Source organism: Montipora capricornis, chromosome 5, assembly GCF_036669925.1.
Source record: "Montipora capricornis isolate CH-2021 chromosome 5, ASM3666992v2, whole genome shotgun sequence".
Taxonomy (NCBI): Eukaryota; Metazoa; Cnidaria; class Anthozoa; order Scleractinia; family Acroporidae; genus Montipora; species Montipora capricornis.
Genome location: NC_090887.1, coordinates 11,486,615 through 11,504,114, shown reverse-complemented (window position 1 = coordinate 11,504,114; position 17,500 = coordinate 11,486,615). Strand labels below are relative to the sequence as shown.

At 39.3% G+C, this 17,500-nt stretch overlaps 2 protein-coding genes across 2 annotated transcripts; both read right to left on the bottom strand.

Annotated features, from left to right (window-relative positions):
• Positions 1-58: 58 nt before the first annotated feature.
• On the bottom strand, positions 59-8,432 carry LOC138049461 (UDP-glucuronosyltransferase 2B15-like). The gene is made up of 5 exons (XM_068895744.1): positions 8,136-8,432; positions 5,399-6,005; positions 4,433-4,639; positions 1,740-2,028; positions 59-1,009 (listed from the first exon to the last, which is right to left on the bottom strand). The coding sequence occupies exons 1-5, from the start codon at positions 8,280-8,282 to the stop codon at positions 727-729; spliced, it is 1,533 nt and encodes a 510-aa protein (XP_068751845.1). The 5' UTR covers positions 8,283-8,432; the 3' UTR covers positions 59-726.
• A 3,861-nt stretch (positions 8,433-12,293) lies between these two features.
• On the bottom strand, positions 12,294-14,330 carry LOC138049460 (serine/threonine-protein phosphatase CPPED1-like). Its single transcript, XM_068895743.1, has one exon. It carries the CDS (start codon positions 13,959-13,961, stop codon positions 12,999-13,001), a length of 963 nt encoding a protein of 320 aa, XP_068751844.1. The 5' UTR covers positions 13,962-14,330; the 3' UTR covers positions 12,294-12,998.
• Between the last annotated feature and the right edge of the window lie 3,170 nt (positions 14,331-17,500).

Here is a 17,500-nt window from a genome sequence, read left to right as displayed (position 1 = left end):
GATTTGGATACAACACCAAATTCTCATGACTACGCAACAAAGAACTATATGGCACTCGTTAAGAGAATGAACGTTTCGATCTGATCACTTCTGGGAGTTAAAGGGTTAAGTTGTTCCATAAAACTGCGATGATTTATCTGTTAAATGAGGAACAACAAGTGTGCATCACTAAGTTTTGACCAACGGTTTCCCTCTCTTCTTCCTCCAATCATATCCACAGGATGGACTGCTAAAACGGAACCTGACAGAGTGGATGGAAATGAACCAGCCAAAACACTGGATTTGACCCATAACATAAACACGTTCCGCCATAATGAATGACAACAGTGGAAAACAAAAACCTTGACTGGAGACCGGAAAAAAACCTGTCTTTGCTGGGACGATTTTACTCATTAAGTTATCATAATCGTTAAAGGCAGAGGATCAAGGTATTGCGAACGTTCTATCCGAAGCGATTGTCACCGTTTAGAAGAAAATCGGAAGCGACGTTATAATTTACACGTAGGCGTGAAAATTTTGCTCCGCCCTTAACTAATTGATGATTGTTAATAACCGAGAAAGTTTTACACATTCGTGTAAAATTCCCGCACGAATTATAACGTCGCTTTCCTATTGGCTCATAAATGATGACATTCGTTACGGTTAGAACATGCGCAATACCGTGATATTAAGGTGAAACAATTGCAAACAAATAACCCTAAACCGCATCAACTTGTTCAGTGAAGTTCACTCAAATTTGGATTTCTCTCTTCTCTTTTTACAACAGAGTCGACACAGGAATCTGCATGTTATCCAAGTCACCATGACAACCAACGTGACTACAGCAAAGAGAAATGCTATGACGTCAAGTAAGTAATATTGATACCAATGGATGTTATACACCTGAGCTCTCAGATGCCGCGCGCCACCATGTCTTAGGACATACTCAATCCAATCACCGGTTTCTTGAAGTGGAGTACGTCGACGGTCCTTCATTAGACGGGAGATTTTCATCACTTTCTCTTTGAAACTGCAAGGAAAAAATCGTAACGTCACAAGGCTCCGTTTTTCAAGTCGAGTGCGCCGTTGCGGTGGTAAGTTTTGTAACTGACTAAAATTCTCAGCTTAACCAAAAAAAAAAACGAGACCAACGGCGCCCTTCACGGGTCGTTTTCCCAGGCTTGACACAGGCTATATGTGATTGGTTTATTTGATTGTCTTCCGTCGTCGGCTGCGATTGGATAAAGCAGTTGGTCAATCAAGTTCAACGTTTGGTTTTATCAACGGAGTTGATAATGTAAATTGACCATGGTACATAGATTCTAAAAGCTCAGTAACGTTTCGAGCGTTAGCCCTTCGCTTTGACGAAGGGCCAACGCTCGAAACGTCAGCTTTTAGAATCTTTGTACGGTGGTCAATTTACATTATCAACTCCGTTGATAAAACCAAATTTTTGTATATTATTTCCCCACCAACGCAGCACGACAGTTTCTTTAGAAACTACCCCCTTTATTCAAGTTAAACGTTGTCATTTTTTAAAACCTCTCCAGCCATAACTTGAGCTAATCACTACGCTTACGTAGGCACATCGTTTGGATCCTTTCGAATAAAAACAACAACAACAAATATCACTTTATTAAGAGATTACCTTTTACATGGAGTCATTCAAGAAAAGAATCGTTTTGTTGCTGTTGAAATCTTGATAAAAGAGATGAAAGCAGTTCTAACTTAAAATGACCTTAACAGAAAAATATAAATACCTTGGCTTTGTCACAACATTGTGAATAGCCTCATACACTTCCTGGGCATCAGTGTTTCGATAATCCACAGTCACACCAAATCCATAGTGCTCGGCTTTCTTGGCGTTTGCTGGCTGATCTCTAAGTAAAGGAACAGCCACCACAGGAACCCCATGATAAGCAGATTCATAAAGACTGTTATGTCCCACATGCGAGACAAAAGCCCGGATGTTCTTATGAGCCAACAGGTCGCTTTGCGGTAACCAATCCACCACTTTTATGTTAGAAGAGAGGTTTGGAGGGATGTAGCCTGCAAAAGGCATCATTCGTAACGGCAAACTTACGAAAATAACACCTCAATAATAAGGGACTGTGCAATAATTATCAGGAAGGGGGGGTCCTAAAATGAGCTTCACCAAAGGAAAAATTAGATAGGTCCCCCCCCTCCAGCAACGTCAAGATTAGCTGTGACCCCCCCCCCCCCTCACGTTCTCTCAAAATTATGATGTGTCCCCCCCCCCTCTCTAACCCGTACCTTTAGATATTGAAAAACTTGAGAACAGATACCAATATCTTTTATCCGACAACCCTGCTTGTGCAGGAAGGTTTCTCCGAGAGGATTACAAGCCAGCTCCCCATGATGACAGCAACATCAGACGTTGCAAACAAGAGGCAAATGATATCCAGGACAAGCTTAATGCTGTCGTAACCAAGTTAGAAAAACACTGAAGACTGGCCTCAGCTGTTTACACAATTTTAATGCTGAACAACGTCATTCAATAAAGTCTCAAGTCGGTTTAAACGTTCTGCATCTTGTAGAAGACCTGGATAGGGTGATGGCTAAATATAAAGCGACATTTCCTATTGGTGCCAAATCTAAAGCATCCAAATCAAGAAAAAAGAAGGAACAGAAGAAAAAAAGGGAGAAGAAGAGGATTGCTGCCTCAGAAAGCCGTAGGACCCTAACCTGTATAATTTTTCGGTCTTTGGGAGGTGAACCCATTGATGACAACTATGAAACAGAAGTATGTGGCATTCCTCAGCTAGAAACTGTAGACCTAGAAACTTTCTCGCTGTTTAAATCAAGAACAGACCTGGCATGTCTGCGGGACCTCTTAAATGCCAAATGTTTTATTGGCAAAGCTCACAACGTGGTTTGTGACTTCTGTGCATGAGCGATTGTTTCAATCTATCATATGTTGACATTCTAAATAAGTTAAAGCATGTGTTTATGTTGATGCAATATTTAGACATTATGGATAGTCAAAGGCGTGGCATCTGTCTATTTGGAAAATGTTTATTTATTCATTATAGAATTTGTGAAATTTAATTAAGACCCCCCCTCAACTTACTTGAGAAATTTAATGTAGAGCCCCCCCCCCTCCTTTCCATTATTTTAACTTAAGGCCCCCCCCTCTGGTTTTAGGGCCCCCCCTCCTGATAATTATTGCACAGTCCCTAACCACTTTTATTTATTCAAGTCTCAAGCTAATATAGTCGAGCTCAAGAGCTCGATTGGGAGGATATTATATCAAATCACATCAAGTCAAATAAAAACAGGACGAGCACAACTCTGTCTTTTTGATGAGAGGGGAAAACCGGAGCACACGAAAAAAAAAACTTTCATGCAAGGAAGAGAACCAACAAACTCATCCATATATTATGACTATGCCGAGTCCTAACACACTTATAACCTTGGACTTGGACTTATAACCATAAGTCCACTGTTTTGCCTATGGACCAGACTAGAAATCGGCTGCACAAGGGAGAGACTGTATATCAAATCAAATTAAGGCAGAACGAATTGAATGCTGGTTGTTGATAAGCGGGGAAAACAGTATGTTCCAAGAAAAACCTCAACAAACTGAACCCACTTACGACGCTGGGTCCGGCAATCGCACCCAAGGCACGTATATGGAAGCAATGTGAAATGAGTTGATTTTGCAGCTGGGAGCTGTACAGCATGATGGATTTAAAGGACTGGCCGAACACTCGCAACATATCAACGCAACATCTTGCAAAATATATTTTCATGATGTTGCGACATGTGTTGATCAGGCTGGCCAAAACGCACGCAACATTTTCAACGCAACATGTTGCGCACATGCCCTATTGCAACAATGTTGCGTGAACGTGGCCAAACGAGTACAACATCATGCAACATCCAAAATGTCGCACGAAAAATTTGACCGTTTTCAAATTTGATCCAACATAATGCAACATGTTGCAACACATCAACAGGGTGGCCAAATGTACGCAACATGTTGTGCCCAACAATGTTGCAAGATGTTGCGTTGAAATGTTGCGAGCCTTTGGCGAGGCCTTTAACATCAATGTCAACTTTATTTAAAAGTGACTTGACGCATGCGCACGCCACCATTCATCTGCGCGCTTCCTTCTGATTGTGTGTTTCGACGGTTTTCTTCACACAGAAGAAGTGTTCTACACCCGAAACGTCTGTCATTTTTTAAAAAACTACTGACACCTTTTGATATTTATTTTAAATCACTCTACTTGTTTATTCACGTATATGGAAGCCTACGAGAAGACAAGTCTTCTTACCACTACGCCAACCTTGGCTAAGATGATGTCGACAATTATCAAACGCAATATCCTCCAATTGAAGAAACAATCAAGGGATGTAATATGTCATTGAACAAATTAATGTTAAAATGATGTCAGCAAAGTTTCGCACCTACGGTAGGCTATTTTACCTTGGAGTCTCCAGATGACTCGTAGATTCAGCTTTCCAAAGGCTGTAGCCAATAAATCGACAACGTTTTTGGAGAGTATAGAAGCCACGTTGGAGCCAAAAGAGACAATGATAAAGCCATTGGTCCCTGGCGCGCTGACAAATTCTTCTAATTCAGCCGGAAGTGGTTTAGAGCCTCCTACATTGAGTGGTCCAACCATGATTTGGTCTGTTCATAAAAGGGAGAAAACTAAGTAAGAAAAAAAAACTCGATACAAAGATTCTGGAAACAGGCAAAAACGAGATCTTTGCAAAACTAGACTACTGCCTTTGTAATTACACCCGCAAATGGTTAGACTTTCAAGTCTTTACGGATAAGGACTGTAAACCGGAGGTCCCGTCTCATAGCCCTTGTTGGAAATTAAATAGTATGGGAAGTTAAATAACCCACTCACTTCTCGAAAAGAGTAGGGGACGTTGGCCCCGGTATTATGGTCTGACTTAATCTGGACGGGGGCATCTTTCACTTCCTAAAAATAAATTGTAAATTGCGTAACAAGCAGTGTGGCCACCAAAGTCCCCCACAAAAAGAATTTATAAATTAGTTCTGAAAAGCCCCGAGAGGGACAGACTAATAACTTCACTTCACTTCACTTCACATCACTTCACTTCTCTTCACTTTGCTTCAATTCACTACACTACACTACACTACACTACACTACACTACACTACACTACACTACACTACACTACACTGCATGAGCTTTCAATTAATTATAGCGAGCTTTTTTTAAATCCCAGGATATAAGGCTTTTCAGGCAATTTACGTGCAGTCCCTCGTATTATGAAATTATAAGTAAGAAGTTCAAGGCCATGTTAACAGATCGGCTGTTGATTCACAATATGCTGACCAGTTAGTTTGACAACCCCCAACCTTACGCGAATTTTGAAAATCAAGTCCAAGAGCCTTCCCCTGTCGTCATTCATACCTGGTAGTAGAGGCTGTGGATATTCCATCGCAAAATCTGCTGTGATGATACACAGTTCTGCATCAGCAACGGCCTCTGGAAAGCTTCGTTCAGGCTTGATGTTGTACTTCGACTTCAGCGCATTCATCGGAATGCCAAATCCCAGATTAATAGCGACCATAAAACCAATATAGGCTCCTAAATTCACCACCCTTTCAAGGAATGACATCTTGTCAGTTAGTCCCGTAAGGAGTTGCGGGACATAAGAGACAGGCATAGGGATCATATGCATAAATCCCGCGGGCGAATTCGGAGTGATGGGTAGAATCTCAACTCTTGGAATATCATACTTTTCGCCCAACAACACAGCACAGATTGCAAGAAAATCATAGACCAACAAATCAACATCTTTCAGAGTATTGGTAACCTCTGTGCTGTTTAGGGAACCTTCACAAAAATTAAAAAACACTTCTGGCAAGAAAGAATATGACTGTATTGGATGTCCCTCGAGTTGACGTCGTAGCAATGTATCTTCCAAGAATCCTTTCTTGTAAGGTACCTGGTAAAATGTATGTGACACCTTTTCACCAGTTTTCACTTTCTGTGCAGAGGAAGTAATCATTACAACCTGAAATTAAAGTTGAATTAAAATTAATATCGGTAAATCAGGCAAACATCGCTCCAATTGATAAACACGTTTTCATTTTCTAAAGGATCGATAAAGAAGTTTCCCTTAGCAATTCAGAAACTCTTGCTCCAGACGAACTATCCGGATTTGGACGCTTACTTGAAGACGAACTTTCTAGGATATTACGGTAAGTTTAGACACATAAGAACATACCTGCGGCTGTTTCCTGAAAGGTGTAGTAACTCTATTCCAGGGATAAATATGTCTTATTCCAGCACATAAATTTATCCCTGGAATAGAGTTGTTACATCGTTCAGGAACCGGCCCCTGGTCTCCGAGTTTATACCAGACTAACATGACAAAGGTTTGGTTTTATCAACGGAGTGGATAATGTAAATTGGCCACCGTACAGAGATTCTAAAAGCTGACGTTTCGAGCGTTAGCCCTTCGTCAGAGCGAATCGACTCGACCCCAGAGCCCTTCTCTTTCTTATCTTTGGGAATGTTTTATTATTTTATATTTTAAAAAATACAACCACACTTTTGAATTTTCGGAACATGTTTCGATGTTTCAAACATCATCTTCAGCCATCGTGAGTGCAACATTAAAATTTTTACAAGATAATTCGTATATAGATATAGAACTATCAATACAATGATTCTTTGTAGATTAAATGTTTGTTACAAGTACGTAAAATTCAAACGAACCAACAATATTATAGAGAACACAACTGACATAACGGTAAAAGTTTAAAAGTGTAATGCTAAACTGACATGATCAACTTGTTTGTTGAGTTCGGGTTTCAACCGCTCAATATGGAAGCTCTCCTTGATTTTGAGTTGATATAAAGAAGTAGCATCATCAATAAGGAAAAGGTGCTCATTTACGCGTGTGTAGAAATGCCAAAACAAACCTTCCTGTATTTTCATATTACTGGCACATCAGGTAGCTACCACTCATGTTATTTTAAACATTAAAAAACGGCATGACTTGATTGTGTTGTTTATTGCCAACGTGTTAGCCGAGCGAAGGCGCGAGACTGACCAGGCGGCAAGCTTAATTGATAGCGCTGAAGGGCGAGAATGTTGAGTGTGCAGAGACAAATCGAGCGCTCCAGAGAGAAAATATGTAGATAAGGCGGCTTATCATGTGACTTCAAGAACCAATGAATCCATTTAGTAGTCCGCAGTCACTAATTTCTATTTTACATCAATGTGTAAAAATTCGCTTTAGCGATCAACGCCCGGGGATCAACGGGTGAACTCGTAAACGCTGCAAAGTTTCAACTTGTGCGTGACACAGTAAATCGAACGAATTACTTTTGACTTAAGAGCACCAAGCCTCAGCAGCCTCGTACAATCAAATACGTGGAAAATGTGTCATCGCGCAAGTTACTTACAACTTTAAAAGGAACATGTAACACGCGCAATGTTGTTTTTGTGGTGACGCGGCAGAAATTGCGTCAGTCTTGCGTCAACTTCCTGTCCCAAAGGAGTTATGTAATGCTTTTACTCAAAACAAAGGGTTGCTGTAAATCGGTTTAATTAAGTTGAAAATGTGAAGTGTGACTAAAACTAAGGCTGGCAGGAAAAAAATAAAAGAAAAAGACTTAATACTCTTTCCGCATTTGGGACCTTTATCGCGGCTTCATGAGGTCTTGCAAGATTAGCTTGTTCGCTTTTCCTTGAGGATGTCAATAGGTGGGTTCATACTAGCATAGTAAGTGGACCTTCTTGAGTACAGCGAAATATAACCAAGTTGCTCATCAAGTCAAAAAGTTGGTTTCAACAACGTATATATTGCCAAAACGCATTAAATTTTCACAGCACTTTCCTTTTCACATTTTGAGGTCCTATGTACGACCTCTAGACCTCTAATTTAATACATGTACCAAAGCACGACATTTTTAAGTGCGTGACGAAGTCCCGACTTCCATGACACGATCCGAGAAAATGAATCAAAATAAAAATGTTTGAGGCCCTTCTAGAAAGTTTAGGTCCTCCCTCGAAGCTGTTGCTAACTTTTATTACGGATAATATTTGTAAAAATCTACTACCCTTCGGTGCGGTGGAGGAAAAAAAGGACTGAACAAAAGATGCCAAAATATTATCATCCAACGAGTTACTTTACCTCGTGGCCACGCGAGGCCAATTCTTCAAGCACAAGTTTCGTGTTTAGATACTGTGACCCACCAATCATGTGAAATCCAGCGATCCGAGCTGCTAGAGCAGAGTTTGCAGCCAGTAACATCAAAGCCGAAAGCGCAAATACCGCCATCTTAGCTGACTTATACGTCTACTTTGTTAACTAGGAAAACAACGCTTTCGGATCAAGTTGATAATGCTGAGTGTGTTTGATTTAGTTTGTTACGTAACTGGCTTGAGCGGTTCAAAGATCACTTATCTGGTCTCTGAAGTAATTAATGTCCATAAAACAAAAGAACAAAGTGAACATAACAATACCTAATTAGCAAGGCCAGAAACCCATAAGGGTTGAAACGTGTAACGTGCGTTCACAGCTTCCGAATATTCAGTGCGAACTGATTGGTTGAATGTTTCAGTGCTAAGTACCATATTTGGAAACCTCTCGCTCTTGTTCCAAATATGGTACTTAGAAAATTGAATATTCAGAAGCTTGTTTCCCAGCACACACGGGGCCGTTACACGTTTCAACCCTTTTGGGTTTCTGGCAAGGCCTAATATAAATCGGAATAACAATGGCGTCTTCTGTCCCGCGCCATTTTACTCAGGTACAAAGTCTACCCTTACCTCTCCATTTGCCACGGTTGGCTATTTTCAGCTTCCTCTTCCTCCTCTCTTCTTCATCATCATCATCATCATCATCAAACTTTTTTGTCACGGAAGGGTTTCAAGCTGACTCTCAAGTTTCACTAATGCCTTGCTAGAACAAACTTGATAAAGATATATGAAGGGGGTAGTTTCTAAAGAAACTGTGGTGCTGCGTCGGTGGGGAAGTAGTATACAAAAATTTGGTTTTATCAACGGAGTTGATAATGTAAATTGGCCACCGTACAGAGATTCTAAAAGCTGACGTTTCGAGCGTTAGCCCGACGTCAGCTTTTAGAATCGGCGTAATTACGTCAGCTTTTAGAATCTCTGTACTGTGGCCAATTTACATTATCAACTCCGTTGGTAAAACCAAATTTTGATAAAGATATAGACTCCTATTTCGATTGGCCATCGAAGATTGATTAAAGATGTAACGTAAATAGCTGTTACGTAAGCATTTGGAAGCAATGCAAAATGAACGGCTACAAATTGTTTGTAACTGCGATTTGTGTTGTATTTCTAATCACTCTTAATAACGCTTTCAATTATGTTCGAAAAACTTGAGGTCCAGGAAAACGGCTGCAAACCGGCTGCTGGGGTGGGAAAATGGTTTAACATCGCTATCGAACGGATGCTGAAACCATTTTGCCAGGCCCTTTATATGTATACAAAAAATCTCTAATTGCTCCCCCAGGGATTTTAAATCGCGAAGGGACATCATTGTAGAGTTTTTAAACAAGCAACTATGGACAATGATCCTGTCGGTGTTCGTTGGATCAACTGGCTTGATCTGATCGGCGTAATTACAAGTTGACAAGTAGATATTTTGAGCAAGAGTCGATACAACGAAATTCGATTATTTAGTAATGTACTATATACTAGCCTTCTTCAGAAGGCAACATTTATTTGCTTCTATGCACATAATAGTAAATGGATCTTGACGCAACCGAATTCAAATTAGTTGTAACTACATCGATTATCACATTTTTTCCAGTGTCGGTCAAGTCAATCCAATGTAAACTTGGTGATCCACCAATCATGTGAAGCTTGAAGAGATGACGTTTCATTAACCGTTTCATTAACAAACACTCGCAAATCAGTCTTGGTTACTGAATACGCAAGGCACCGTTCCAAGGTGAGACTATCCTGTGATCCATGAAGTTTGTCATGCGTAGATCTGGAAGTCTTAATACTCGGTGTGAATAAAATACTGACATGTTACTAAAAGATTCATTTCTTTCCTAAGGACGTATTTCTCCCGTCAGAGCAGAATAAGATTTTTAAAGTTACTGTTAATTTTTAGTAAATAGGAACGGCTCCAGTCAAGACGATTGCTTTCACAAGTTTTGTTGACTGTTATGCTTCATCGCACTCCTTTTAGCAAAAACGGCACAAAAAAGTCTTTGCGAGAAACGGGTCTCTGAATTAAATATTTCTCCGCAACAGAGGCAGCTGCAGAGCATGCGGCCCGTGACGGAGGTCATAAGTTTGGTTTATTCTTTGTATATAGTTTAACGGTGGTCAGTTAATTAATTTAATTTACACGAGCATTTTTTATGATAATTTTTATTTGCTCGTGTAGACGAAGAAATTTGGCCAATTTTTATGTGACAAACGTATTTGCTGAAAAGCTGGCGTGTTAGCTTTATGTGACAAATCAAAGTTGTCACATACGAAAAATTGCTCGTGTAGATGACTCGTCACATTAAATGTGCCAAATTCCTACGTCTTAGTGAGCGCCATTGGACAACCTCGCCTTGTTTCTGCTTTATCTCTGCTGTCCAAAGGCATTGCTGACCCACTTAACCGCGAATTGTCAACAATTATTTTGTTGTGCTATCTACACGATCGAATATATTTGTTACTCTCTACCCACGCATGCGCAGTACCAATAACCATATCATATAATGAATGAATTCGCTGTTCCCTTCATAGGTTTGGCAAAAAAAAAAAATTGTTTAAAAGATATGGCTGCATTCCAATCTTTGAGCAATTGTGCAAACACTTTGTTTTGTTACGGTTAAAAGACAGCCGCTGCTAAGACTTAAATTCGTTCGAACATTGATGAGCGTGTTCAAAACTAAGCCGAGAATTCGTTTGAACGCGCGCAAAGCCTACAGCCATATTGACCGCTGATTGTGATAGCTGCATCAAAAATCTTACCAACGAACGGTCAGAGGTAACAATCAGATATTGATAACATGTTAGGTCGGTTTCAGTCGTTGAATTGCACCTATCAGACGGGAAATGCAAAACTTGGACAAACTATAACAATTTTTGGCCGACAAGTTTAGGAAAAGTTTTAAGCATCTCACGAAAATTCGTTTGGAAAGACTAATCTCAGATAAGATTTACGAGTTATTTTTGCGCCGACACGTCTCGCTTCGTGGCAAATTTAATCGCCTTGATTTTACACGATAAAAGGTCCGCTGTAATTTTCGTAGAAACACCGTGCAATGAGGGTGGTATAGGGGGTCTTGATCACGTTTCACGTTAAATAAAATGACCGTTTCACATTTCACGGACAATAAAATGGCCATTTCACGTTTCACGACAAAAAAAAATTGACGTTTGTTAAGAGCCACAAACGTCTGCTATAAAGAAACTCATCAGAACGGTTACGTTGGGAAAAATCTCACGTTTTCCGTGCTACATGTAGCTTCCGCCATGTTGATTGACCAACAAAGCCGGCAAGGCTACTGAGGCAACTTGTTGAAGTCTCGACTCACGTTTCAGGGATGAAATCCAGATGTAGTTGTTTAGAGCGGTTTTCAATTGAGTGTCGAAAATAATTAGCGAATTGCTTTGGTTTATGATTACTTCACGCAGTGACTGGTTCAAAGTTCTCGCGCCACTTTTTCAACCAATCAGAGGTTAAACCAAAACCAATCGCGGCTCGTGCGCGCACATTTTCCCGCGCTTTGTGTCGGCTACGTGTAATTACATCGATTTTTGATTGGTTTATCGGCTTGTCTCCGTCCTTTTTGATTGACCAAAGTAATTAGTTTGGTTCTGCGACACTCGATTGAAACTCGCTCTACCTTGCATTACCGAATTATATTTACAGTCTATTGTTACAATTTCTCGGGCTCCTGCTCCCACAAAGTAAAAAAAACAAGCAAACAAAAACATAAAAAAAAATGATCACAGTTTACGGTGAATTTAACACCCGCTTCTCATTTCACGGATAATAGCCCTTTTCACGGTTAGTTTTTCTTATTTGCATTACAATGTAATCTAACGTGTTTGCGAGGCAATTTCGGGTTAAAACTACAAAATAGCCCGAAATTGCCTCACATATATGCTAGATTATATTGTAATGCAAACGAGAAAAACTAACCGTGAAAAGGGCTATTATTGTCAAAAATCACGGCTTGCGGTGATTTCCAAAATCACGTTTCACGAGGAAAACAAAGGCCATTTCACATTTCACGGGAAATAAAAAAGGCAAAAGTACCCTCTGCAATCAGTTGAGTTTCCTGTCGGTAACACTTCTCAGTACGTGTCACAATTCGTATAATTTTTTTCAGGAAAATAATTCTATTCCAAATTTTCAAAAATTACCTAATTATTTCGTAAAATCAATAAAAGATGAGACGAAAACCGCATAAATTATTTGGCAATTACTAAAATCTTCCGCTGAGTGCCCCAGGAAAGTTCACCATTCGTCGGCTACAAAAAGCTTAATCAACCTGGAACCTATAGTGATCGAAAAAATTAACAAACACGTGTTAAAAATAAAATTCTACAGCTGGTTATCCATTGTCCTGAAAAAACAAAAAACAAAAAACAAAAAATGCTTTGTTTTGGTTGTCGTTGATTAAAAAAAATAGAATTTATGAAACCACTTTCTATAACCTTGCCGGCTCCTTGCGTGAAGAGAAAAGTGATGAACTTATCTATCTTTGAAACTAAATAACTGCCGATTCTTTGCTTCTTGAGATAAACAATTGCTTTTAGTTTTCAAGTTTACTTAGATATGTACCCGTAATATTGTTTTACCTGTTGTATACACATGTCTACCCTCTGACAATTAAGGGCTTTAAAAGATGAAATGACTTTCATTTCTTTTTTTGTAAGAATTGAAGAGTTCCCAGCCTTTTCGTGGTCATTAGTTTTACAATTATCGTACTTAATATTTTCAAACACAGCAAGACGAATTAGATCTATATAAAAATCGCGTGAACATGACGGAACTCGGCAATTAATGTAACCAATCTAAATCAGCGAGATTCGAAGGGGAGTTGTCCACAAGAAAGAACTTGTGTAAAACGCCCATCGGTTCCACTTTAACGAGACGTAACCCTAGAGTTTCGTTTCTGTCTGTTTTCGCCAGTGAATTGGTTTGAATTATCGCCAACCTGTTGTCTTTGCCAATGCCATTTGAATGCCCGGCAAAGACGTATATTGCGTTGGCTTCGTTAAGTTTCGCCGACACTTCACGACGGGCGCTGACATCGATGTTACTATCGTCGTTTGGTTCGTCAATGGTTCTGCAAAACCATGGGATTGTCTGAAGCAAAATTACTTGATGTGGAGGGTTCACTTGTGCTTCTAATAACTTTGATTCAAGCCACTCTTGTTGTTCAATTCTTAAATCGTCAACATCGGGACTCAAATCTTTGTAGTACACGGTGTTTAAGACTAAAAATTGTACTCCCTCGACCCAGAAAGCGAACCAATCGTCGCCGAAGGTTTTCCGATACGCCTCCACGGAGCTCAAAGTCGGTGGATCCCCACAATCCGTACGACCACAGACACACACAACTGGTATTTCCAGGCTAAGATTTTCAAACGAAGACTTGAAACTCTCTAATTGCGGAAAATATTCCTTTTCTTCTGGATTAGCATTAGTATAATTGCCATGTACAAGTAAAAATCGCGGTCTGGGTCTCATATTGTTGACCGCGTTGACAATTCTTTCCATAGTTCTGATTTCTTCATCACAGCTCTCCTCGGGGTCTGCATTTTGGCCAAAACTTGGAGCCACAATTTGGACAAAATAAAAGACCCTGGTTTCCTTAGAGTGGCCTTCTCGATATCTTGTAAACATGGGCAGCTTGTAATCTCTCGCTTTTAAAATACGACTTTCTTCAGGCGTTTTTCCAGCTCGGCTCGCTTGATTCATTACCAAAGCATCGGGATGAATTTCTAAATTCAAAGCCATATTTATACCAAACCACGAGAACGAGCACCTTCGAGAGTCAGTTTCGTCAATTCGTGACCATTGTTTTGTAATACTTACTTTTATTTTCACGATTGAAACATATGCCCTTTGAAAGAGACATGCGTGATGCCGGTAATAGCAGTCATATGCAAATTTTTGTCTTGTCTAATGCACTTGTCTCGTGTGAAACATAAGTATTCGGAAGCAGTCAAATTGCTTTAATATACAACCTACATTTAATATGCATTCAAGTTTCTCGTTATCTTAACGCTCCGCTTTCTCGCAAATACTAGGTTAAAAAAATATTTTTACCCGTTGACACCAACATAAATACTTTTTTTTTGAAGCCTCGATTACAAGTTATCAAGTTTTTGTCACCACGGATAATCAGTCAAAGCACTTGACATTTCCTGAAACTGATTTGACAATAATAAAACTGATGAATAATAAGTTTCTTTAAACCACAATGAATTTTTTTAGAAAAGTGTCAGAATATTCTTTTAGAAAATTGATACCTCAAAAAAGCTATTTTTCCCACAAGTTTCCGTCGATTTCTTTGTTTTAATTGATTTAAGAATTCTAAAGAAACAGATAAATTTGGCGTAAGTTATTCCCTCAAAACAATTTCCTTTTAGGTCATACCTCAATAACAAAACTTATTGTTTTGCAAAACTTTCAATGTTGATTTTTTTACATCCAGATCTTTTCAAAGAAACGCAATTTCCACTGACAGGTAGAGGTGATTTTGAGAAAAACGCAAATGAAGCGATAAAATAGTGGTTTTTGTGGTCCAAAACAAATCAGTGTTAAAGCCAAAATAAACGGAGGGCCATAGACCTAATCGGCTAACTCAATGTTGTACCCAATTCATATTTAAATGATATGGAAATACCTGGAACAAAACGTTTTATTCCCAAAGGGTTTGAATTGGGTACAACATTGAGTTAGCCGATTAGGTCTATTGGTGAACATCGTTTCTCTTTGGAAAATTTGAAGATTTCGGTAATTCCAGTCAAATTTAGCACACAAAGACAAAAAAATCTGTATTTCTCCATCACCAAACATTGTCGCAATCTTTAAAGAAGGCCTGCCCTGAATTAATCCCAGCTGTGAAGGGAAGATCTCAGACCTGAACAGTGTTAAATTCACACCACTTTGTGCATACTTAACCCATCCAGCCCTTAATAATAATGATAATGATAATGATAATGATAATGATAATGATAATGGTAATGGTAATGATAATGATAATAGCAACAACAGAGGAAAAGTTTTAAACCATCAGTCTGGACACCTTTGGTCATGGGAATTGACTAGATGCCCATATAGACTTCCAGCTTACAGTGATATGTGTCATAAATAATAATAAATAATGGTAATAGGAATGAGTGGAGTCCAATTTGGTCTGTAATCATAGCGGGAGTCTGATTTGTTTAATCACTGGTATGATTACAGACTGAATTGGATGACACAAAGTCCTGTTACCAATTAATCATAACCATTACAATTTCCGAGAAAACAAAATTAATGCATTCGTTTTTCACTGTCTTATGTTACAAATTTATCCATTTTGGAAATTCCCAGTTTGGTAGGGTAAGTGGTTGTTGCTATGGTAATTGTGATAAATTCTGCGATTGGTGGATTAAGCTGAGTGCACTTAATACAATTGGCTGATGTAACTGTCCCATTTCACTGTCCAATTTCAACCCTACACAATAATTAGTTAAAAATAAAGAAGTTAATGCACCAATCAAATTTGAGAAAATTGTAATGGTTATAATAATAATAATAATAATAATAATAATAATAATAATAATAGAGCGATGAAAGCCATGATAAAATTTAGGTTTCCTTAGGCAACTTGTTGTTGCCTGGCCCCCAAGAAGATAACCTGGATCCAACTTTTAGAAAAGCCGGTGCTGAATCCATAATAATAATAATAATAATAATAATAATAATAATAATAATAATAATAATAGAGCGAGTTTCAATCAAGTGTCGTAAAAACCAAAGCCAAAGTAATTGCTTTGGCCAATCAAAAAGGACGGAGAAAATCCAGGAAACCAATCAAACCTCAAAGCAATTACACGAAGCTGACACAAAGTGCGGGAAAAATGTTCACATGCGAGCCACGATTGGTTTTGGTTTCACTTTTGATTGGTTGAACAAATGGCCCGAGAACTTTGAACCAATCACTGAGTGAATGCAAAACCAAAGCAATTCGCTAATTACTTTTGACACTCGATTGAAAACCACTCTAAGTGATATTTACCCAGGGAGCTCCAGTCACGCAAAAGTGGTTCTCAGGGAGGTTTAGAAATGTTGGTTTTTGAGGAGAGGGGAACCAGGAAACCCAGAGAAAAACCTCTCGGAGCAGAGTAACGAACCATCAACAAACTTAATCCCCATGTAGGTCATTTGCAGTGTCAGGGGCACTGGGTGACCAGCTCCAGCACTGCAACAACCTATAGATGCAATAGTTAAGATCGACCAATCAACTTAGCATTTCAGTCATCTTCACTCTCAGGGTCACTCCTTTTTGGTCATCTGATGGGAAATGTGAGAGCCTGAGACAAATAAATTTGTACTCTAATCTCCTTTCCATGGAACCAATACATTCAACTCTCAGGGAACTGCATCAAGGACAGATTTAATTTATAGATGAAAATGAAATTGATGGGGGTTGCAGGGATGGCGCAGTGGTGAGAGCACTCACCTCCCACCAATGTGGCCCCGGTTCGATTCCCAGACTTGGTGTCATATGTGGGTTGTGTTAGTTGGTTCTCTTCTCTGCACCAAAGACTGTCATAAGTCTAGGGGTGCTTGCAAAGTGATAAAACCAGACACAAATTCCATCTGGGATTCAGATTTTCCAGTTTCAATAACTCATTGTATAAAATCACCACATGTTACCAGACCATTGTTCGTGATGATCAGATGACCTTCAGTTCTTAGCCTTTGTACAACAAAAATACTGGCAAGAAAGCACTAGTAACAGTAGGATTTAAAGGTTTTCTCTAAATTCTAGTTGAATTTCCTTCTGCCATCGTTCTTGACTTACACTACAATCTACAGTTGAGACAGAAAACTAGCGATGAGTTGAACCAAATTCTTCCATTCGAGATACGTCTTATAACCGAGTCTTTTGATGAGATTTTCAATTTGTGACAAAAATGCCACCAAGTTTGAAAGTTAAAGATGCATCTCATAACTGAGTGCACCTTGCGAAAAACTATGGTAAACATTTTATGTGCCTCTCCCAGTTTGAATGGTTCTGATACTAATGTGGCTGTGATGCAGTTAAACCACTATCTTTTTTATCATATCTTTCTCATGTGAAAAATGATTGTGTGATGCAAGTTAGTCAGCAGGGGAGCAGGGGTGGAGCATGGGTGGTGCAGTGGCCGAGAGCACTCACCTCGCACCAATGTGGCCCGGGTTCAATTCCCAGATCTGGTGTCATATGTGGGTTGAGTTTGTTGGTTCTCTACTCTGCTCAGAGAGGTTTTTCTCCAAGTACTCTGGTTTTCCCCTCTCCT